General features: G+C 45.1%; 1 protein-coding gene and 1 non-coding gene across 2 annotated transcripts in view; both read right to left on the bottom strand.

Annotated features, from left to right (window-relative positions):
* Positions 1-25,401, bottom strand: part of QARS1 (glutaminyl-tRNA synthetase 1) — a 46,854-nt gene that overhangs the window by 3,359 nt on the left and 18,094 nt on the right. Inside the window, 14 exon segments of the mRNA XM_044301191.1 lie at positions 208-300; positions 1,877-1,981; positions 2,056-2,199; positions 7,949-8,036; positions 8,129-8,266; positions 9,371-9,463; positions 11,368-11,411; positions 11,413-11,499; positions 12,095-12,203; positions 12,756-12,834; positions 13,317-13,416; positions 13,539-13,625; positions 15,066-15,151; positions 16,676-16,747. Coding sequence (XP_044157126.1) covers positions 208-300; positions 1,877-1,981; positions 2,056-2,199; positions 7,949-8,036; positions 8,129-8,266; positions 9,371-9,463; positions 11,368-11,411; positions 11,413-11,499; positions 12,095-12,203; positions 12,756-12,834; positions 13,317-13,416; positions 13,539-13,625; positions 15,066-15,151; positions 16,676-16,747 — 1,325 coding nt within the window.
* On the bottom strand, positions 11,043-11,173 carry LOC122944285. Its single transcript, XR_006390964.1, has one exon. It is a non-coding gene; the product is annotated as a small nucleolar RNA SNORA14 (small nucleolar RNA).

Genomic DNA, 25,401 nt, shown 5'->3' with positions numbered 1-25,401 from the left:
TCCCATATCCACTAAAACTAGACCTAAGAAAGAGAACCACAGCGACAGAGACTGCACAGTCAATGCCATCTAGGCTGGGAACAGATTGTAGGGGCCCCAAGAACACCAGGGAGCATCCAGACTCCCACAGGCACCATTCTTCATCTGAGGAACGCCTGTCCTGAACGAATGCAAAGTACATTATGAGAAGATGGTGTGAACTCTCACCTTTATGACGCTCTGTACGGAGATGACGTAACCGGCGTGTCTCAGGCCGACCGACTGGTCTGGCGTCATCCTCTTATATCCTTTCTCCATCACCTATGAACACAAAGCTCTTTATTTATGGCCATGAACAATACTGATCATCTGCTCTCTGTGGCGCAGAAACCTTCATACGTTGGAGGAACGAACAGAAGACGGCTGTTCTGGGAGTCGTCATCTTGTAGAGTTTCACCATTCTGTTTATAGCCCATCATTAGGATCTGGTCTACGGAGGTCTGACTGCAGTGACCAACTAGAACAGTGCCCCCTATGGTTCTGTTTTCTGGATACGGCCCCTCTCCTGACCCAGCGGTACTGCAACACAGCTCTATTCATCTGCATGACGCATTGCTGTGGTTGTCTGCACGCCGTGGTACATAGAGACTGCTGAAGACCCCTGATCCCCTGTCCTGGGGAGCAGTCAAGGCTATTGGACCACACTGATCACCAAGGTACAAAGCATCCCAGTAATAGGCCCTAACTTTATATATATACCCATCCCAGACCACAGCAAACACAGCTGGAGAGAAGAAAAAAAATCCAAGTGTCCAGTGGTCCATATTTATCTGTGTCTGCACCAAAAATTGGCGCATTTAGGATTTCTACACTTTTTTTCCGCCCCAACAGGAAAAGAAAGGGGCTTAGCTAAAAGTGGATGAAGCTTCAGGGAAGTGGGTGGGCCTAACATGTGCCATTTTATGCCAAAATTTTGGGATAAATAGATAGATAGACTGAAAGTGGTTGTCAGAGAAAAGTGTCCATCCCTGCATCTAATTATTCATCCAGCCGGAGCCCTGTGATAAACCTGGTGCAGGTCCAGACAGCAGGTCTAAGCTTACACCATCTACAGGATTAGTAGATTTGGGCCCCTGTACGTTCCTCCTGATTAAGACGTGCCCGATTATTGACCTGTGTAAACATGGCAGAAATCAGACGAAAAATGAGCATGTCTTATGCAGGCCCGAAAACTCATTGTTGTTAGGAACACATCCCCCGTGTAAACAGACTGTGCGGCCAAAATAATGCCAACTGCATGGGGACCGCATGACCTTATCTGCCCTCATACTGACTGCACTGGGAAGTGTAAAAATCTCTTTGAACAAGAGCCAATCTACTTTTTATATCAGCAATCGCCGCACGTTAAAGGGCATCTGTCAGCAGTTTTGTACCTATGACACTGGCTGACCTGTTACACTTGTCAGCTGAAGACATCTGTGTTGGTCCCATGTTCCTATGTGCCCGCATTGCTGGGAAAATGATGTTTTAATATAAGCAAATGAGTCTCTAGGAGCAACGGGGGCGTTGCCATTACACCGAGAGGCTCTGCTCTCTGCAGCTTCCGCTGCCCTCTGCTTGACAGGGCCAGGCAGGTGTGATCACCGTTAGAGCCCTTTAAGGCCAGTTGTCCACCTGTGCAAAAGTACCTTTTTTTTTTATTTATTATTTTTTATCCGTTTCCCTTCATCTGATTACCATAGAAATGGAAGGAGGGAATATTAGAAGACTTCAAGGACAAAACATCTATCCTTGTCCATTGTTTATGAATCTGTAAAATTAGCCCCTGACGCACTACAAGTACAAGCAGACAAAACCCGGCATCCCACAGTTAATCCATTGTACACTGGTCACTTACCTCCCTGAAATCTGTCTGCTCAATGTAAATGGTGGAAGAGAAAGGCACAGTATGGAAACCTCGCGACTCGTCTGCGGGGAAGTTTGGAACTTTGACATCGATCGCCTGTAAGGAGACATCAGAGGTCACAGGGGGACAAACCAAAAACTGACCAGATCAGAACAGCAGCGGCGACTTACCTGATCTCCAGGGAAGTTGGTGATTGTGATTTTCAGGGGTTCTAGTACGGCCATAACTCGGGGGGCTGTATCATTTAGGACCTCACGGACACAGGCTTCCAGCAGGTGAGGCTCCATCGTCGTCTGAGCAACTGTTACACCGACCTGTATACAGGGGAACATAGAGAATTAGCAGATATATTCTTGTACATAGGAGCAGTATTATAGTAGTTATATTCTTGTCTATAGGAGAGGATAGATGTGTGCTGCTGAGCTCCCTGCAGGGAGGGGACATGGCTTCTGACCCGGGTGGAGGGGAGGGGAGCTGAGCTGAGCTGATGATCCTGGGAAAGCCCAGAGCCTGGAGTGTGGCCTGCAGCATGGAGATGAAGGAAGCAATAATATGGAAATGGTGGCTGGTGAGTCAACTGAAACTTGTAGTGCTTGTGGATTGAGACAAAGAAAAAGAAGTTTGCAACTTTGGTGAAGTGAATGTGAGCAGCAATCTTGTGTGTGAGCACGAGACCCCACTCAGTGCTGTGAACGAGACCCCACTCAGTGCTGTGAACGAGACCCCACTCAGTGCTGTGAACGAGACCCCACTCAGCGCTGTAGATGAAAGTCAGCTCTCAGAGGAGACAACTACAGACTGGAGCAGACATGGAGGTCAGTATGGAGGTCAGTATACAGGACCCTCAGCCGTCCACAGTGTCATGGAGAACATAAGTCTGGAGCAGACACAGGTGGATCTGCAGGACAATCTGGAGTCAGTAAGCCTGTAGAGGGGAGGCCCAGCACTGATGATCCTGCTGACCGTCCACAATTCAGGAGACTGTTCTCCAATGTCACAAGGCCGGCTAACCCTCCACCTCAGAGAAGAAACGCTGTTAGGATTAAGTATACGGGTCCAGAAGAAAACCTCCCCTCCAGACTACATAGGGAACGTTCTTCAAAAGGACTTCATGAAGTTTAAGGCATCTGAGGTATACGCCCTGATCCATATCCCCTCCAGCAGGATCTATGACATCAGCTTTAAGCTTCAGTATGATCTGGACTTATTATGGAAAATTATGCTGAGCAGACAGTGTCTGTTGAAGAGTCATCCAGGAAAAATCTATGATGAGGAAGACATTTGGAATGGCGGATACACCGTGATACAACTAGAGCAAAGCAATGGTGTGACCAGACATCTGCCACACTCCTACCTGGGCTCAGAGAGAGGGATATGCTACTACCCCGGTCAGCCGCGGCTGTGTCACAGATATGGGGGCAGGCACCTCGCCATCAACTGCTCCTGTATTAAGTGCTCATTTTGTGGACAGTTTGGACATTCAAAGGATGACTGTACAGGTCTGGTCATCTGTAACCTGTGCTTAGGAGTGGGTCATACGTTTCGGGACTGTCCGCATGCGGATCATAATAAAGACTGTGATGAGATCTCAGAGGCCATGGAGGAAGGTCAAGCAGGATGTCACTGCAAGAGCAGATACAGCCCCAGAAACTGACAGTCCTCATACTGAAGTAATGCAAAGTACTAGTGACCCTGCTGTAGATGGTGACGGCCCACTTGATGCACTACAAGTACCAGCAGAGGTACAGACTGATAGTCCACCTGCTCCATTACAAGTACCATCATCTGCTGAACTACAAGTGCCAGCCATTAAAAAGACCTAAATCCAGAAATCCTGCTGTGGAAACTAAAGTACCTCCTGTTGCACTACAAGCACCAGCCACTGAAGAGAAACCTCATATACAGAGTAAAGTGACCAGTAAACCAGTTGCCAAACCACCTAAACAACTGCCTGAACGTTTACAGAACATGCTGATCCGGGTGCAGGGCTCAGGAGGCCCTCTGTGTATGAAGAGGGGTTCCAGACGGTAAAAAAGAAAGACCACCACAGCGGATTCTTCTAGAAAAGTCACTGCAGCAAAGAAAACCCTGGATCCGCCAGTGCCGGCCATAACCTCCGGGCAGTATGGTGCGCTAGGGGAGGAAGAGTCAGAAGAAAAGGCAGAAATGAGTATGTTTCTTCACATAACCCTGATGGTGACCCTCAGGAAGATGAACCTGACCCTCCAGTGTCCACCAAAAGATGAGGCACTACAGGTCACAGCAGCGGAAGGAGGAAAATGAGTAAGAAAACTAAGTGACCTGGATGAGGCTGAGAATCAGCTCTAAACGTGAACAGGCGATCTACCAGCGTCTGTCTCAGGAGAGATCAGACATCATCTTCTTACAGGAGACTTATTTGAAGAGCAATGCTCAGGTGTTTGCAGCCAAGAGAGACTGGAGACATGGAGCATCTTTCTGGTCCTTTGGGCTGGAGAGAAACAATGGTGTGGCGGTTCTCTTCAATAAGATGGAGGTTGAGGTGGAGCGAGTCCTGGAGATCTGTCCGGGCCGCTGCCTGATGCTGGACACTGTATTATAGAGCCATTAATATGTATGCTCCTCAGAACTAGAAAGGAGAGGAGGGACTTGATCCAGCAGATAAAGCCATATTGTTTTACATCCAGGGTGTTTATAATGTGCAGGGATTTTAATAGTGTCTCCCGTAATGTCACAAACAACTGAAATATGATGAGAATTCTCAATAATCTGGTCCATCATGCTCATTTAGTGGATCCTTATGGTTCACATTGCACCAGGAGAGCTTACACTTATCACAAGGCCGGCAACACCAGTAGAATAGACCGAGCGTACATTGAGAGGGGCATGAGATGTTCCTAGTATACGATTAGCCCCATAGAGTTCTGACCATTGTATGGCGAGTGTCACGCTGGATCTGGCCGGGGCCGTGGTCTGTGGTAAGGGCTACTGGAAGGTGAACAGCTCGATGCTGTAAGATCCAGAGTTCAGAGAGGCCTTTACCACCTTCTATAATGAGCGGAGGACCACCCGGTGTACGTGTGCTGACACAGCGGAGTGGTGGGAGGGTATGAAAGTGGATATCAAGCAGTTTATAATAAGTACCGCCAGGAGACACAGTAATGTGCGGTATATGAGGTATTCAGCACTGAGGCTACAGCTAAGTTAGGTATATGGCCGGATGAGTAGTGGAGAGAAGGTGGACAGTGAGAGCGTCAGCCAGATCAAGCAGAAGATGAGAGCTGCAGTACGACCGCCTCAAGTCTCTTAAAGGGATTCTGTCACCTCCCCTAAGCCAAAAAACGATTTTAAAGCAGCCATGCAGCACAGCTTACCTGGATTAGGCTGTGCTCTTTTATCTTGAAATCCGTCCAGCAGTTACTGCAAAAAACGACTTTGATTGATAAGGAAATGTGTCCTGAAGGTGCCCAGAGGGGCGGTTTTTTCTTCTTAGAGAGCCCAGTACCGCCCCTCTTTCAGTGCCCAGCCCGCCTTCCTTGTACTGTCTAACCGCCGCCCCCAGCCTGCCACAGCCTCTCCTCCCTCTCCTCCCCCTCCCTCACGCCGAACGAACTCTCGCACAGGCGCAGTACCCACTGAGGGCTGCGCCTGTGCGATCAGCAGGAGACTGAGGGCAGGAGCTTCATCCTAGTCACTGGGCATGCGCCGAGCCCAGTGACGTCCGATGCTCGCTCTTCCCTGCTGACTGAGGGAAGAGCGAGCATCGGACGTCACTGGGCTCGGCGCATGCCCAGTAACGAGGATGAAGCTGCCGCCCTCAGTCTCCGGCTGATCGCACAGGCACAGCCCTCAGTGGTTACTGCGCCTGTGCGAGACTTCGTTCGGCGTGAGGGAGGGGGAGGAGAGGGAGGGGAGGCTGTGGCAGGCTGGGGGCGGCGGTTAGACAGTACAAGGATGGCGGGCTGGGCACTGAAAGAGGGGCGGTACTGGGCTCTCTAAGAAGAAAAAAAACGCCCCTCTGGGCACCTTCAGGACGCATTTACATATCAATCAAAGTCGTTTTTTGCAGTAACTGCTGGACGGATTTCAAGTTGCAGAATAATACAGTTTTTCAAGGGTTGAGATGTCATCTTCAGGAAAAAGTGGAAGCTATAAAGTTCTGCGCCTACGCAGATGTGACTCTTCTGGTGTCTTCTAGAGATTATTGTGCAGTAGTAGAAAAGGAAATAACAGCTCTTTCTAAAGTCTCAAATTCAGCAGTGAACATGGAGAAGAGTGAGGCCCTTTGGCCGGTGAATGACAGCAATGTCTTCTGTGCCCTTCATGACAGTCCAGAGCCAAATTAAGATTCTGAGAGTTGTCTTTGGGGCAGTAGATGAAGGGAAGGTGAACTGGGAGGAGAAGCTGGTTGTGTGTGAGCAGAAGGTGAAGAGCTGGAAGCTGACGTATCAGGAGAAGATCTGCCTGATGAGAAGGTTCTTGCTTCCGCTTCTCCTGTATATCTCTGTGGCGTTTCCAGTGCTAGAGAGTTTGCGCCCCAGACTGACCCATGCCTTCTTCCACTTCTTGTGGGGTAGCAGGGTGAGTGTAGTCAGGAGGAACATTGCCCATCTCCCCCATAGCGAGGGTGGACTCTCAATGCCTTGTCCAGAGCTCCTCTTTAAACTTGATGTTTTTGATGAGAAATTTCTCATTTTGTAAGATTTCGACATTTAAACCTTGGTGATATCTCTTTAAAGGGAACCTGTCACCGGGATTTTGGGTATAGAGCTGAGGACATGGGTTGCTAGATGGCCACTAGAACATCCGCAATACCCAGTCCCCATAGCTCTGTGTGCTTTTATTGTGTATAAAAACCGATTTGAAACATATGCAAATTAACCCGAGATGAGTCAGAGCTTGAAAATATGACTCTTCTCTGGTCACACAAGTAAGATACGACTCTTATGTTAATTTGCATATGTATCAAATAGTTTTTTTTACACAATAAAAGCACACAGAGCTATGGGGACTGGGTATTGCGGATATGCTAGCGGCCATCTAGCAACCATGTCCTCAGCTTTATACCCAAAATCCCGGTGACAGGTTCCCTTTAAGAGCCAGATCCAGCAGTTTGTGTCTGTGTGGCCGGTAGGTGACTATTAAGAGGATCTCAAGGCGCATTAAGAACAACGTGTCTTGGTATGGAGTTTATATTATCAGTAAGATCATTAGATGGAGGATCCTTTACGATGAGGTTAGGATACTCAGCAGGAAGATGATCTATGACAACCTAATAAAATCTCAGTTTAGCGTTCAGTTGAGGAACTCTTGACGCCAGGCAGGCTGCAAAAATCTTACAAGATCCTTAAGTGCCTCCTCACATGAGAGACGTGGCGTGGCTAGCAGTTTATGGCAAGATGTATGTCCGAGCCAATCTAAAATGCTGTAATGTATCAGACAGGACCTGCTCTAGGGAAGAGTGTGATCAGATAGTAGAGACAATGGAGCATCTCCTGTCAGTGTCCCTTTAGTATCCAGGTATGGAAGGTCATGTCCCTGGTCCTGCAGTTACCCCATCTTATAGCACAGCCGTACCATCAGATAATATATGGAGACTTCCTGTCGTAGCTCAGGACATATAACTAAAGTACTTTATATGTGATAAATGTGGTGACCATGTACCATCTGTGGTGTGCGCGGTGCTCTCCTGTAATACCGTCAAGTATAACATTACAGAAAGTCTGAAGTCAGTATAAAAGACCTACAAAATAGTCCAAATAATGTATACTGGAGGAGGGTCTGTGTACCGTGTACTGTCTGTTCTGATGTCATTAAGTGATTAATAACTTTGATTATTGATAAGTGATTACTAATAGTAACTCGATTAATTTTTTTATGTTTTTCTTGTCATTTTATTGTAAATATATTGTAATATTTTGTTGCTAGTTTTTAAATAAAAAGATCATTATGGCACTCTTCAATAAGATTAAGCGAGTTTCCCATGACTGAAGAAATTTGAAGGAATTTCCATATTTTGTCACAGAACTAGTCACCAAAAAGCCATCACATGACCCAATGTAAGAAAGGGTTAAACAATCATACCCTCGCACAGAAGTTGTTAATTGCTTCGGGTGGGAATCCTCTCCGCCTCAGAGCGGTCAGTGTGAAGAGACGAGGATCATCCCAGTCCCTAGGATGATAAGAGAAGCGTTTACAATCCTGACGGGAGGGTTTCCAGGGTCATACAGTCTCCTCTGGGTCGGAAGGACACCCATCACTGACCTGACGGCTCCCGTTTCCACCAGTTTAATAATCTTCCTCTTTGACACCACTGTATAGTGCAGGTTCAGGCGTCCATACTCCCACTGCACGGGGCAGTAAACATCCAGTGCGTTACACAGCCAGAAGTATGACGACCGCCTTGGGGGAATGAATACGGAAAACATTACATTCATACTTCTGAATGTCAGAGGCCGTGAGGAGATCCAGCTCATTCATGGGCCTCAACAAGAAGATTATTGAAGTAATGTCACGTCCTAACATCAGCTATAGCAATATACGAATCCCATGTACATGAGGCCTGCAGCCGCCATCCCAGAATCCATTAGTGAGATTCAAGCACAAAATGCTTTTGTCCGACAAGCTTTTACGATTGTCATCCGACTAGAAAGAATATGCAATGATAGGCAGCCATGCAAAAGCAGGCAGCCTGACCTTACAATCTGCATCCAGGTACATTACCACAGATGCAGTGCTTTACCAGCCTCTACCTGACCTTTCTATCAAAGTCGATAACCTTAGGCTACTTTCACACTGGCGTTTTGGCTTTCCGTTTGCGAGATCCGTTTTGGATGCTTGCGAGAGCCCTGAACGGATCAGTTTTGCCCTAATGCATTCTGAATGGAAAAGGATCCGCTCAGAATGCATCAGTTTGCCTCCGATCAGTCACCATTCCGCTCTGGAGGCTGCCTGCAGCGTTTGTGTCCGTCTGATGAAACAGATCCGTCCTGGCACACAATGCAAGTCAATTAGGACGGATCAGTTTTCTTTGACTCAATCTGGCACAATAGAAAACGGATCCGTCTCCCATTGACTTTCAATGGAGTTCATGATGGATCCGTCTTGGCCGTTACAGATAATACAAACGGATCCGTTCATGACGGATGCATGCGGTTGTATTATTGTAACGGATCCGTTTTTTTGCAGATCCATGACGGATCCACCCAAAACACAAGTGTGAAAGTAGCCTTAGCAGCACAATAATTAGCAGACACGGACGTGTGCGAGGAGTGAAATGTGACAGGAACACACAGTCCTTGCCATTTGGATCCCTCACTGCTTGGCTCTGGCATCACTTCTGGTCCCGATATCTATGGTTTAGAGACAGCCGGGGATTTTCGTGATGCGGACAGTCTAATCACTGGGATGCAATATCTCGGTTGCATCGCAGGATGTGTTTAAGAGTTGGTATATAATTTGAATTGTAGAGGATCCCGGGCAGTGGTTACTGGATGTCGCTCTTACCTGGCTTGGAACTCTTTGGTGCAGAGAGAATGAGTGATATGTTCTATGGAATCACAGAGGCAATGGGTGTAGTCATAGGTGGGATAAATGCACCTGCGAATAGGAAACCAAGCAGGACAAAAAGATTAATAACCATCACGTATGATTACACGCAGCATGAAAAGCAGACTTGTGAAGGGTCAGCTCGGAGAGATGCACTTGGCTCCTGGGTCACCTATACGTTGTAATGGCTGATGTTCAGAGGAACTCATCAGATAATATGACATAAGGACTTCCTGACCTATAACCCTGCCATACACTCAACAGGCAAGATAAGCGACTGCCAGAAGCGCCTGGTGCCGCTTATTCAAGGAAAAATAGGAATGAGGTTTTCCCCCCAGATGGGAAACAAGGATGAGAATGTCATTGTTGTCCACGAAATTTAAAAAATAGACTGAAGAAAGAAGGGGATGTGATAACAAAAATAGTATCGCCCCGCTGGAAAATTCCCGGTCTGTCGCAGACTGTATGCGGAACCAGTCATTTAAACAAATGTAAGTTACTCCGTGGGCATTTCATATGCCCCTTGCCGCTCAAAAAATAGAACATGTCCTATTATCGTCCGCATTACGGACAAGGATAAGACTGTTCTATTAGGGGCCAGCTGGTTCGTTCCGCAAAATACGGAATTCACATGGAGGTCTTCCGTATTTTTTGCGGACCGCAAAATACATACAGTCGTGTGCATGAGGCCTTTATCCTACTCCTGACAATCAAGATAAAAATCACGGGTGCTGTTAGTTACGGTTCCTAACCAGGAATAATACATAGGAAGGAACTCGAGCGCTCCTCTGTTTCTGGTGAAATCATTGAGTCTTTTTATTTGATTTTACTTCCAGGTCTCTGGTACCAATATGGATTACGCTTTTTTTTTTTACATCATATACTTTTTATACACAAACTTGATATATGAATGTTTGTATATACATTATTATTTTTTATCCTATTGTAGCTCTTGGGAAAGGTCGAACATCCGACCAAAATGTCGCAAAACACATGTTGATTTCCTGAAAATAAAATCAATTAAAAAGATGCACTAATTACACCTGAAATATTAAATGTCCTGGACAATCCCTGCAAACGGGATCTAAACCTTTACTGAAAGTAAGAAAGCGCTCTGCACCTTCAGCTTTCATTGGCTCGGCTTTTCCAGCATGGGGAATATGGATCCCGTATACTTTCCGCACACTGGAAAAGCAGAGCCGACGAAAGCTGAAGGTGCAGAGCGCCGAGAATGGCTGCTGCACATTTGTGATTTCAGCAAAGGTTTAGGCCTCCTTTAAAGGGGGTTTCCAGTAATAATAATACTTATGTCATGCCCGCAGCCTGCCTCCTGAAAAAGAAGATTCCTATTCACCTGCTCCCCACCGCTCCAGTCCGCTGTCTCCATCTTCTGGAGTGTTTTTCTATCTGACAGTGCAAGGGCATGGTCACTGACTGGCTTCAGCGGTGGCGGGCACGTAACTGCTGGAGCGGTGCCTGTAACCATGCCCATGGCCAGCCGGATGCGGCGTGGAGGGAGGCAGGGTGCCGAAGTTACATTAAATATAATTACTACAAAAAAAATAATCCCATAAGCAGCGTACAGCCGCATGTTTTACCCAACAGGTATTATATGGGCTAATAAAACAGATAATGTGCGAGAGGTGAAATAAAGCAGAGGCGAGGCGAGGTCTCTGCTTTTTGGAAGTCTCATGCTTTCTGTAGCATCTCTTCTTGTCCTGCAGTCTACAACATAGACACCAGGGGGTTTCAGAGATGCAGAAATAACATCCCGGCACATAAAGGAGCAGAGGGACAGCAAAACGATCCGGTCTCCCTAGAGATACGTCCTACTGTACAGGGAATAGGGCAGCTGTAGACATCACTGCTCCCTGCGCAGAGTATCTCAGGGAGAGGACAGCAATGCTGTGTGTGGAGGACCAACCTGATGGACAGGCAGTAACTATGGCACCTACCATTTGTCTCCTGTGCGGTGGTGCGGGGTGTACTTTATCCGATACTGCAACTGGATCCATCTTCCCGTCCTCCATCACCATCTTCATCCTGAGTGTGACTTCACCCTCAGCAAATTTTCCCTTTTTCATTCCCTGTAATCACAATGGTATATAATATCAACTGCACCAAATCCACCAATCTACACTGCTGTGCGACGATCGGCGAGTATCCGAAAACACTTCTCACTCCTTAACCTATTGAAGGGGGTTTTCCAGGACATACATAGGTCATCAATACCAGACAGGCGGGTGTCTGACTCCCAGCACTGACCGGCCATGGCTCCAAAACTACACATGGCGCCATCCACCATGGAGTGGATGTGCCCGATTACTGCAGAGCTCCTCCATTCAAGAGAAAGGGGGTCCACGCTGCAGTAACCAGGCGCAGCGACCACACAGGAGGTAGAGGTGTACTGTGTCAATGTAGCTGTATATCGGCTTGTGGAAAAATTTAGGGTTATACAAAAATCAACATTTGTTTTTGGCAGTGCAGAAATGAAAGACGAAAGAATTTCCCCAATTCTGTGCATCCCCCCCCCCCCTTTTTTTTTTTTTAACGTGCGGACATTAAACAACGTGTCACATTTATTATACAGGATGCTACAACTGCAGCTGTAATGCTTCCATATGCTCTAACCAGGCACAGAGAAAAACCTATATAAAAAAAAAAAAAAACGTCAAAACTTACCTGAAAGAGCAGCAGCGATTCCTCCACCGGCCGATCCCTCCATGGTGAAGGAGGTGGGTTGTGCCCTTTAATTTCATCCACTTTTTGATGGCAGGCATAGGCGTGGCCCCTAGAAACAGACAAGAACCTTATTACGACACCGGGCTGAGCCGTGGTACCTGCACGTGGGTTAACCACCGATTGCAGGGCTGCACCTGTACTTGGTGTCATTCCCCTGCCTGAAGTGGCTGATAACAGGAAACGATAGACTGATTTGGCAAGGCTAGGGTTACAAGATTCTATTTTAAGATTATCCCAGGATGGGGGATAAGAGTCTGATAAGTGGGGGGTCCGAGTGCTGGGACCCCCACTGATCACATGAATAGGGGTCCTGTGTTCCGCCATTTGAATGGAGCGACGCTTGTGCTTGTCTGCTCCTATAGCAGCGGACATGCATGACCACCGCTCCCTTCAAACGAGAGAACATGGGACCCCCATTCTCATGATCAGTAGGGGTTCCAGGAGTCAGACCCCACCGTTCAGACACTAATGCCGTATCCCTGCGGATAGGGAATCCCCTTTAAGTCACTATTCGCACCTTGCGTTTCTTTTTTCATGCGGTTACCCCCTCCCCATTCTTTCTAGTGAAGGAGAGGTCGTTTCTCTTGCTCTCAGCATTCACCTTTTAATGAGCTCCACCGCCCATTCATACAGCTGGTCAAAGTTATCGGAGGCGTGAGTCACAGCGTGCGGATTGTATCCTGCAAGAAAGAAGAACAAGACGTACAATTCAGATCCTTTCCTGTATTTTCCAGAGGGATATGGTGACACCGTGCACTTCCAGACGACATCACTGATGTCTCATGCCACGTGTGGCTATAAGTCGGCATTCTTTACCATCTACGAGTTCCTCTGCTGCATTATACCAATGGTAATACTCAGCATTGTCCAGCTATAGAACAGAAGCTATGCCATACTGCTCCATTCAGGAGACTGGGATAACTTGGTCACAGTTTTCTGGCTGGAGATGTATAGACAGCCATATTTGTTCCAATCTGATAATCCATATTTCAGCTTTTCTAGTCTCCTGAACAAGAATTCTTACGAACAATGATTTAAAACCTCCAATTCCATATGGCGGCATAAAAAGGCAGCTATAACATTCAGTAATCTGGTTAACAGCACCACCATGTGGCAGATGCATAGTACTGCATCCATAAAGAGCATCTCAGCTCATACTTGCCTAGCCATTCCACCATGTCTTTGATGGCTGTAAAATACTTCTCTTCCTCTTTTTCCGGGTTGGTGTCATCGTAGCGGAGATAACAGATGCCACCGTTCGCCTGTGTGTATACATCACAAATATCATCAGCGACACAACCTGGTTACCATGTCTAGGTATGCCTGTAAATGTTATAATAATGACTTCGGTCCGGTATTACTGTAAATTGTGTCATCCTCTTACCTTTGCATATCCAAAGTTGAAATTGATGGCTTTGGCGTGACCGACGTGCAGAATGCCATTTGGTTCTGGAGGAAACCTAGTTCTCACCTATTAAAAAAAAACAAAAAAAAACAAAAAAAAACAGCGGTACAGATTACAAGGACTGGGGGGGGAATCACGGATTTAAACGTTAGTGATTGCGCCTCTTTACAGGTAGCACAGGGACAAGTGAATCGGCTCCAGAGAGTTTGAACCCCACCAAACAGCACCCCATATCTCAGCTTCCTGGATGTGACAGTACGGCGGGAATATTTTAGGTTTTGAGTGGAGTTAAAATATAATCAAACCCCATTCCTCCACTTAAAGGGGCTACCCCATTACATCCTATGGATAGGGGATACATGTCTGATAGGTGAGGGTCTGAACACCGGGGACCCCACAGATCACAAGAACAGCAGCCTCATGTTCCCCCATTTGAACTGAGCACCTGTCATGCATGCGTGCTGCCGGTGAATTCCATTCTATGGCACCTGCCTAGTACAGCTGAGCCCCCCAGTTTCTCATGACAGGTGGGAGGCCGACCGCCGTGATATGTCCTATCCTGTAGATAAAAAGGGTTGTCCCATTATAAACCCTTAAGAGTTAAATGGGCAATTCACATGTTATAAAGTGAAAGCACACTATTTTATGATTTGTGGCGGGGGTCCTAGAAGTCCCCAAGCCACCCAGCTGTGCAAGGAACTGCATAACATCCCCATTCTACTGTATGTAGGGGCTTCTGGACCTCCTGATTCACAGTAATCTGCATCTTAAAGCCGTTAAAGAGGTGATTCAACTCTAAGGCCCCTTGCAGACAAGCGTTCCTCCCGCAGCGCAGCTCCCAGCCTGACCTCTCAGCGCTGCCGGGGGGTCACATAGCATTATATTGATTTAGGATGCTATGTAACCCTTACAGTTCTGGAATGTATTGGATAACACTGACATAATGCTGCCAGTGTTATCCAATACATTCCAGAAGTGTAAGGGTTACATAGCATCCTAAATCAATATAATGCTATGTGAATCCCATCAGGGCTGGGAGGTCAGGCCGGGTGCTGCGATGCGGACTCACTGCGGGAGGAACGCTCGTCTGCAAGAAGCGCAAGAGTGGCTCAGGCCTGCCCAACCCAAGGGGTGATGCATAACTGATCCTCGCCGATGGATCTGGCGAGTCAGGCTCCCGGGCCGGCAGTTCTGCTCCCACGTGCACCGAGGACAACATCCGTCGACGGGGGCACAAGTGACCGCTGCAGCCAATCACAGGTGACCTGCTCCCCCTGTGTTAGAAGTAAGGTCAAGTGTGACGCAGGGGGAGAATGTACTCATTTCAGCCTGCAGCGGTCACGTGTGCCCCAGTCGACGGATGTTGTCCTCTGTGCACCTGGGAGCGGAACTGCCGACCTGGAGCCCAACAGAATGGGCACGTAAAAATTACAGTTACGACTAAATCTAGTTTAAATACGCAAAACTGGGTTTTGCAATATTTTAACACCGCTGAATATATTTTACCTGCCCCCCGGTGATCTCAAGGTGTTTTTTCAACAGATCCATAGTATTTGGGGTGACCACATATCCTTCAGTCTTGTAATTTTCACCTAAACGGGCGACAAAGAAACATTCAATTGGCAGTTCATCTCATTTTGTCACGTTTTCCAAAGTCAAGCTATTGGCCTCCACAGAGACAGTAATAGACTAAGTGTGGAGAGCGCCCTCTGTGTCAGTGGATAAGATGTGCACATTGCTGCCATCCTCTGCAGACACTAGAGGGAGCTCTAAAGTATTATTGTTTCCAAAAAGAGAACAAAGTAGCATGATTAACCCTTTCCCTCGCTGCATATTTAGGCACCATTTTATATTGCACATGTAATTGGAAGCTGGAATAAAATTCTAAATAGGGGGAAAAAAACAAACGCAATTCCACCACATTTTTATGGGTTTTCTTTTTATAGTGTTTCCTATGAAGTAAAAAAAAAAAAAATGACATGTTACCTTCAATTTCCGGGTCAGAACAATTATAATCGATACCACATTTATATAGTTTTTATTGTGTTTTAAAGGGATTCTGTCATCAGATTTAACCCCTCTAACCTAAACATATGCTCATGTCCAGATTAATAATAAGAATCCTAAGCTGGCCTTATTAAACCTCACTGTGGCTCTATTTGTCCAAAAAAATGGTTTTTATAACCTGTCAATCACTTACTTAAGGTGCCCAAGAGGAGGTCCGGTAATACAGGGTGCCCGGCTGCACCCCTCGGCGTCCGGTGCCCAGCAATGCCTTCTGTCTTCAGCGCCGCCTTCTACAGCTCAGCGCCACCTCGGCAATCCTAGTGCGCAGGATCTGGCAGAGGGACGGGGAGGATTGTGGAAGCGGCGCTAAGCTGTAGATGGCAGCGCTGAAGACCGGGATCCGGTGCCCAGCGCCGCCTTCCCTAGGGGTGCAGCCGGGCACCCTGTATTACCGGTGCCTCCCCTTGGGCACCTTAAGTAAATGATTGACAGGTTATAAAAACCAGTTTTTTGGGCAAATAGAGCCGCAGTGAGGTTTAATAAGGCCAGCTTAGGATTCTTCTTATTAGTCTGGACATGAGCATATGTTTAGGTTAGAGGGGTAAAATCTGATGACAGAATCCCTTTAATACAAAAAAAATAAAAAAATAAAAAATTTGGAAAACATTTTCAAAACCAGCAGTTTAGATTCTCTCCCCCCCCCTCCCCCGTTAACTTGAACGTGCAGTTGTTCCTTAGACCATAATGAATTACACTGCAGCCTATGGGACATTCAATACGTTCCTGTGACGGGAACTATTGCTGCGGTAGCCGCGGATCCTTCAGAGTGATCAAGGCTACCACAGTGAATGAATGGTTCCCCGCTCTCAGCACGGGGAAGCTGTATTTCCCCCAAGAATGCTGCGCTCCCTGGGGCTAAAGCTGCTCAGATGCTGTGGTCACAACTGATCACAGCATCTGAGGGGTTAAATGCCTGTGATCGGTGTTATTGCCGATCATAGATATTAGCCGTGGGTGTCCGCTGTTAAAAACTTGCAACACATCAGAGGGAAGGGAGAGGAACAATGATATCCTAAGGGTTGCCCTGACGACTGCTGTGGATAACTGACCTGGCTTGTGAAATTTCAGGGCCTCTCCTCGTAATTGCTCCATCAGGGATGCAGATTCTAGCTTCACATCACCTGTAATAAAGAGAAAAGCATTTTATACAGGGCCAACATAAGCTGTAGTATTCGATAGGCTACCGATTAACCTTATCAGTACGGCTGCAAACAGCTGTAAAAAGCAGGTTTCTATGTGAGGGGCGTATAAAGGTTCTGCCAAGAACTGGATTTGTTCCCATCATATAGAATCAGAAAACGAACTGTAATTGCTGAGTTGTGCACTAGGTGGCAGTGTTCAGCCAGGCCTCCCATACTGTATATAAATCGTGCTCTGGAGATTTCCAGGAAGTCTAAAGTAATGTAAACCCCGGTTTTCTAGGAATCCTGGAGTTATGCGAATGCCGTCATCACAGCGGCTGAGGGACGTGAGCTTGGGAGGTGCACGTGACTTCTGAGAGCGCAGCAGCTCAGGTCTTCACTGGTTACTCACTACACAGACTCCAATTAGGAAGAATATTTCATACAAGGAAGATTAGATTCAGGGGGTGGAATAAAACAGATGGAGAATTAAAACTGAGAGCTGGGACAGTGCTCCCCCGACTACTGAGGCCTGCAAAGCATGCTGGTCCTTGTGGTGCCTCCTATGTAAACACAGCAGCACTTACAGACGCCGGTCATGAAGTATGAAAGGATTTCTTCTCTTCATCCAATAATTCCCCTTTGTAGTAATGACTAGAGGCTTAGAGACCCTCGTGGAAAATCAGCCGCTGCACTGAGCTGTCATTATCCCAACGATCGGCTGTCAGCTTATACAAACATGCAGACGCCACGAAAATGATGGGGGAGGTTGACAGGCCATGAATGCCCCCCCCCCCCACCCCAACACTGACTACATGCTGTTGCTGGCACAATTACATACACACGGAAGCAAACAGCAGAACAATCCTGGGCCTGTGCTGCCCAGCAGACCACCATGCTCCAAATCTCAATAGATATGTATTATACAATTATAAGCATTTCACAAGTTTTATTTTTTTTTACAAATCCATTAGGTTTCTGCAAAGACTCAATATTTCCAGTGTTCACCCTTCTACATCAAGACTTATGCAATTCGCCCCGGCATGCTGGATATCAGTTTTTGGGGCTAAGCCAGAGTGATGACTACAGGATTGAGATCAGAGGAGTTTCTTGGCCGTGGACCCAAAATTTTTATTTTTTTTGTTCATCGAGCCACTTAGTTATCACTTTTTCCCTGGCGACGTGGTGCTCCATTATGCCGGAAAAAGCATTCATGCACCGCTCCTGGATGGGTGGGAGAAGTTGCTCTTGGACAAGGTTTTGATCCCACTCTTTATTTGTGGCTGTTACTTAGGCAAAGTGGTAAGAAAGCCCACGTCACGGAGGAGAAGCAACCCCGCACATGAATGGTCTTAGGATGCAACCCCCTCACCTCTTGGCCGGACTTGTCAAGGGAAGATGACCTACTTCCATCCTGGCGCTCTTTCTCCGCTCGGCCTGTGATGCTCCGTTGGGATCCCTTGCTGTAAACATCTGGTTTGACATTGTTGCAGCCAATCACTGGGCTTGGCATTGACCGGATCCCCTTACGTCATGACAAACTGACATGACGCAAGCAGATCCGGTCTCCACCGCGACCAGTGATTGGCTTAGTCAATGTCAAAGAGGGGAGCCAGAACGCAGGTAAGTAATTCTTCCTTTACAAGTCCGGCCAAGTGTGTGTGGATGGGTAGGGGGTTTATGGGAGTCTAGGACCCCAGATGAGGATAGGTCATCAATATAAACAGGCTGCACAATTTTATTTTTTTAAAAGGCAAGGAATGACGGCGATGATTGCAATTCATCTGATCCCTCTTCATAACAGATTGCCATCAAGAAAACTGAAGCAGCAAACTTTGCAAAACCCCAAATTTGGGTCAGTCTCGGACCCTTTTGGCCACAACTGTAACTAAGAACCTGGGATGAAATACCCCTTTAAAGCAGCCATAATCAGATGATAAAATTCAGGTCTTCATGCTGCCACCACTAGGGGGAGCTCATTGCACACGACTTATACATTGAACTCAATAATAAAAAAGAAAATATGCAGTGAGCGCCCCCTAGTGGCTGCTGCAGGCAGACAAAAACTCTATAATTTAACCAGCCAGGCATTAGTATTCAGACCAATGGCCGCCATGTAACGCAAGGACTGCTCAAAATGGGAGCCAATTATAAGTGAGCAGTCCGTGGTGGGGACCTCTATGATATCTAAAGCGCTAATGGGAAAGTATGGACAGGAGTTGTCTTCACGAGACTTCCCCTTTAAGTAACCAGTCAGGTGGTGGACATTCACAGATAACAGGTTATTAGGGCATTTCCATGATGCCCGGGTCATATATGGCCATGGGGGTCAAATTTTTAATAACGACCTATGGGTAAGCAGAAGCAGTTCTATGCTGCAGAAGTGAGACCACTACTCCCATCATGTATGCAGGATGTGTAGAGAGCAGATGTGCGATAGCTCCAAATAATCATGTGAAACTCCAATTAGTCAGACTACATGGAAGAGTCGGACCTGCATTCCCAGTAAAGTCCCCGGGGTCCAAATTAAAACCACACGCAGCAGATATAATCCTACACGGCTGCTGTAATGGATATTGCGTTCTAGTTAACCCCATCCTGTCTGCAGCAGTAGCCTTGCTGGAGGACGGACACACACTAGGAAGCATCATTGTGCCAAATGGTCAGATAACATGACAGCTGCAAAAAATAAGAATCAATCCATCTATATACACATAGAAAGATGAGAGGATGGGTGCAAGGGCGAGACCTGTTAGGGGGCCCTTCTAACAGGTCTTCTCCAGCAGTCCATCATCACAGTAGCCTCTGTAAGCATGGAATCAGTGAGCTGTCGGGGCATGCTGGGAGTAGTAGTTTTGCAACAGCCACAGGGGAGAGACCACAGCTACCATCTCCTTACAGGTCAATTGGATCCACTAACAATCAGTCATGTGGAAGATCAGAACTCCAGCAGGGGAGAGGTTAAATGAAGCTTAAAAAAAAACCACAACATACTGAAAGTTGTAGGAAGCCAGGACAGCGCCCCCATGAGCAGGGCAGGGCGGGCGTGCACGGGATCTCTGCGGGCAGGACTGGTAGCAGCCCATGTGTGACGGGCGCAGACTGTGGAGATTTGGTCTCAGACAGAGCCGCGTGTGTTTCCCCACAACCTGCAGATTCTCAGAACTGACACCGTGTTTGGGTTTTGGCTGAGACTTTCCAAGAAAATGAACAGAGCTGAATAGAGCGGGGAGCGCAGCGTCGGCCTCAGCCTCCCCGGCCGCTCGCCTCAATCATCTCACTTCTTGATATTCCTAGAAGACAGGCAGGAGACGCACAATAGAAAGCAGCTGCACACCCACAGGCTGGACGCCACGCTCTCCGGGGAATGACGCAATCCTACATGCAATTACCCGACTAGCAATTCCCTAATCCTTTAGAAAGGGATGGATCCTGTAAATGAGGAGAGGCAGCAGTGATCTACTCCCCTATTAACCGAATTTCTCTCATTCACAATGAGACTGCTCAGTAATAGGGAAATGCCTAATATAAACTGTGATTAGAAGGAATATATTGTGCCCGTGAACCATCCCTGGGCCCTTACGTAGGGAATCCCTCTAGGACGTCCTTACGAGATAACAGGACGCCTCATTTTTACAGCTTTTTTTTCTACCGAGGACTATGGCTGCAATAATGTGTCCACCACTATACGGATGGTATACGGGCCATGATGCGACTCCAACCAGCCGGCACAAGAGCCCACTCTCTGTAAGCCGTAAGTGCCCCACAGTGCTGTTGTCCCACAGAAGTCCACCATCCACCGTATCTGGTTGAGCTTCATTTAGCGGATGGCATGGGTAAATTTCAACATGTCTGATCCTTTGGTCTTAAAGCGGATTGTCCAATATAAGCTTCCTTCGTAAAATAGCATATTGCCCGTCTATAGGTCGTGTGTGGTATTGCCATGATAAATTAATGGGTCCGCACACGCTCCACATAATTGCGGAACGGATCCGGACCCAAAGTGCGGACGTGTGTATGGACCCTAAGGGAGACAAGTTGCTGCTTGAAAAGTTATTCACTCTCACCTTTAAGAACACACGCACTTTCAGATCGACTGTGCGCATATGTATATCGGGGGGGGGGGGGGGTTCCTCAATGTGCATCGCCTCCCACCCAAAACTCATGCACCCCATTTACGTCATCCACAGCACATTGATATGCACGGCACCGCTCTGCCAACCAACCACCGTACATACTAAATTACTATACAGTGTATGCAATCAGCTTTCCCTTTTAGGGCGTCTGTCCAGATGATGATGCCTGGTAAGGGGTTTTCTATACAGAACGTAGCTTGGCCCTGTATCTTGGCTGCCACCCAGACACTGGATCCTAGAAACTTCCACCACCCTCACCTAGTTCTCCCTCCTCCGGCTTCAGCTGTGGCTTCCCGGGGCTGCCAGGACAATGACGCCGTCTTCATCCCACTTTGTGATTGGAGAACACAGACTGAACAATTAAACATGTGGCGCCAGGGGCGCCCGCTCATTATTTTTTTTCTTCTTAAACGTCCTTCTCTCTTCTCAGCCAAGACTTACAGGAGCGGAGGGGGGGAAACTATCAATAATGCAGTGTGTTCCTTGTGAGAGGGGCGCCCTCCCAACTGGCAGACAGCAGCGTCTTAATGTCACCTTCCAGCACCTCGGGTGGGAGAAAATCGTCAGACTCCTCGCAAGCCCACAGAGGCCCCTTGGAAATTGGGCCATCTTGTTAACAGCCGACTCTAATTGCTAGATAAACAATCCTCACCGCCGCCGCTGGTATAAAAGGGGCGAGTGAAGAAATGGGAGAGCATGGATTAACCCTTCCCTCGACCCTAAAGTGGAATGAGAACCAGCAAAACTAAATGTATAAAAAAATATATAAAAAATACCTGTAATCTGATGCAGAATCAGACAGACATAAAACATAGCTGCGGTTTATAAGAACGCACACATTGCATAACATTTATTTTCTTATTTATCTTACTATTTTAGGATTTCCCACTTTGTTTTCTCTGCTCACTCTTCGTTATATACATTGTAGTTCCAGATTATTAGACTTTCAATTATTCAAGTTCCACCATCATGGGGGTGGGATGGGGCACTGCTGGGAACCCTGAGCCATCACAGGATCTGGTCCTCTCCTCTGACTATGGGGGCATAGAAGAGGCGCTATCCACAGTAGAGAAACTATTTAAAGGGGTTGTCCAGGTTCAGAGAGGAACATAATCCCCTTCACTCATTCAGCATGAATAAATGGAGCATTGTATGCTCCGATAGCCCTTGTCCTGCGCCATTTTATTTTTTTATCCTTCGGTGACATACTGGACTTTTCATGGTAAGCTAGACGGAGACTTCCACCTAGCCGTGAGCCCAGTGACGTCACTGGCACTAATGGGCAGTCTTTAGCGATCTTCTAGCCAGGCGTGGACAGCGCTATAGACAGCCCATTAATGCCGGTGATGTCACTGGGTCACTGGTAGGCAGAATCCACCGCCTAACAGTATGACAATGTAAACAAAACAGCCCTTGCCCATCGGAGAAACACACAGCCACCATCTGCCTCCTACGTACAAGAATATAACTACTATAATACTGCCTCCTATGTACAAGAATATAACTACTATAATACTGCCTCCTATGTACAAGAATATAACTACTATAATACTGCCTCCTATGTACAAGAATATAACTACTATAATACTGCTCCTATGTACAAGAATATAACTACTATAATACTGCCTCCTATGTACAAGAATATAACTACTATAATACTGCCTCCTATGTACAAGAATATAACTACTATAATACTGCCTCCTATGTACAAGAATATAACTACTATAATACTGGCCTCCTATGTACAAGATATAACTACTAAATACTGCCTCCTATGTACAAGAATATAACTACTATAATTACAAGAATATAACTACTATAATACTGCTCCTATGTACAAGAATATAACTACTATAATACTGCCTCCTATGTACAAGAATATAACTACTATAATACTGCTCCTATGTACAAGATATAACTACTAATAAATGTACAAGAAATATACCTACTATAATACCTGGGGCTCCTATATACAAGAAGATAAGTACTAGAATAGCTGCTCCTATGGAACAGGAATATAACTACGATAATACTGCTCCTATGGACAAGAATAGTAACTACTATAATACTGCCTGCCTATGTACAAGAATATAAGCTACTATAATACTGCTCCTATGTACAGAAATATAACTACTATAATACTACAAGAATATAACTACTATAATACTGCTTCTATGTACAATAATATAACTACTATAATTACTGCTCCTATGTACAATGAATATAACTAACTATAATACTGCTCCTATGTACAAGAATATAACTAACTAATAAACTGCTTCTATGTACTAAGAAATATAACTACTTATAAGACTGCTCCTTATGTACAAGAATATAACTAACTATAATACTGCCCTAGTTACTAGAATAATAACTACTATAATACTGCCTCCTATGTACAAAGAATATAAGCTACTATAAATACTGCCGCCTATGTACAAGAATATAACTACTATAATACTGCCTCCTATGTAAAGAGATATAACTACTATAATACTGCTCCTATGTACAAGAATATAAGACTACTATAAGTACCTGCCTCCTATGTAACAAGGAATATAACTACATAATACTGCCTCCTATGTACAAGATATAAACTACATAAATACTGCTCCTAATGTAACAAGGAATAATAACTACATATAATTACTGCTTCTAAGGTACAAGAATATAACTACTATAATACTGCTCCTATGTACAAGAATATAACTACTATAATACTGCTCCTATGTACAAGAATATAACTACTATAATACTGCTCCTATGTACAAGAATATAACTACTATAATACTGCCTCCTATGTAAGAATATAACTACTATAATACTGCCTCCTATGTACAAGAATATAACTACTATAATACTGCCTCCTATGTACAAGAATATAACTACTATAATACTGCTCCTAATGTACAAGAATATAACTACTATAATACTGCTCCTATGTACAAGAATATAACTACTATAATACTGCTCCTATGTACAGGAATATAACTACTATAATACTGCTCCTATGTACAAGAATATAACTACTATAATACTGCTCCTATGTACAAGAATATAACTACTATAATACTGCTCCTATGTACAAGAATATAACTACTATAATACTGCTCCTATGTACAAGAATATAACTACTATAATACGCTCCTATGTACAAGAATATAACTACTATAATACTGCTCCTATGTACAAGAATATAACTACTATAATACTGCTCCTATGTACAAGAATATAACTACTATAATACTGCTCCTATGTACAAGAATATAACTACTATAATACTGCTCCTATGTACAAGAATATAACTACTATATACTGCTCCTATGTACAAGAATATAACTACTATAATACTGCTCCTATGTACAAGAATATAACTACTATAATACTGCTCCTATGTACAAGAATATAACTACTATAATACTGCTCCTATGTACAAGAATATAACTACTATAATACTGCTCCTATGTACAAGAATATACTACTATAATACTGCTCCTAGTGTACAAGAATATAACTACTATAATACTGCTCCTATGTACAAGAATATAACTACTATAATACTGCTCCTATGTACAGAATATAACTACTATAATACTGCTCCTATGTACAAGAATATAACTACTATAATACTGCTCCTATGTACAAGAATATAACTACTATAATACTGCTCCTATGTACAAGAATATAACTACTATAATACTGCTCCTATGTACAAGAATATAACTACTATAATACTGCTCCTATGTACAAGAATATAACTACTATAATACTGCTCCTATGTACAAGAATATAACTACTATAATACTGCCTCCTATGTACAAGAATATAACTACTATAATACTGCTCCTATGTACAAGAATATAACTACTATAATACTGCTCCTAGTACAAGAATATAACTACTATAATACTGCTCCTATGTACAAGAATATAACTACTATAATACTGCTCCTATGTACAAGAATATAACTACTATAATACGCTCCTATGTACCAGAATATAACTACTATATACTGCTCCTATGTACAAGAATATAACTACTATAATACTGCCTCCTATGTACAAGAATATAACTACTATAATACTGCTCCTATGTACAAGAATATAACTACTATAATACTGCCTCCTGTGTACAAGAATATAACTACTATAATACTGCCTCCTATGTACAAGAATATAACTACTATAATACTGCTCCTGTGTACAAGAATATAACTACTATAATACTGCCTCCTATGTACAAGAACTATACTACTATAATACTGCCTCCTATGTCAAGACTATAACTACTATAATACTGCTCCTATGTACAAGAATATAACTACTATAATACTGCCTCCTATGTACAAGATATAACTACTATAATACTGCCTCCTATGTACAAGAATATAACTACTATAATACTGCCTCCTATGTACAAGAATATAACTACTATAATACTGCCTCCTATGTACAAGAATATAACTACTATAATACTGCTCCTATGTACAAGAATATAACTACTATAATACTGCTCCTA

The sequence above is a fragment of the Bufo gargarizans genome, chromosome 7 (assembly GCF_014858855.1).
Source record: "Bufo gargarizans isolate SCDJY-AF-19 chromosome 7, ASM1485885v1, whole genome shotgun sequence".
NCBI classification, from domain to species: domain Eukaryota; kingdom Metazoa; phylum Chordata; class Amphibia; order Anura; family Bufonidae; genus Bufo; species Bufo gargarizans.
Note: the sequence above shows the minus strand (reverse complement) of the source record. Positions and strands in the feature narration are given on the sequence as shown.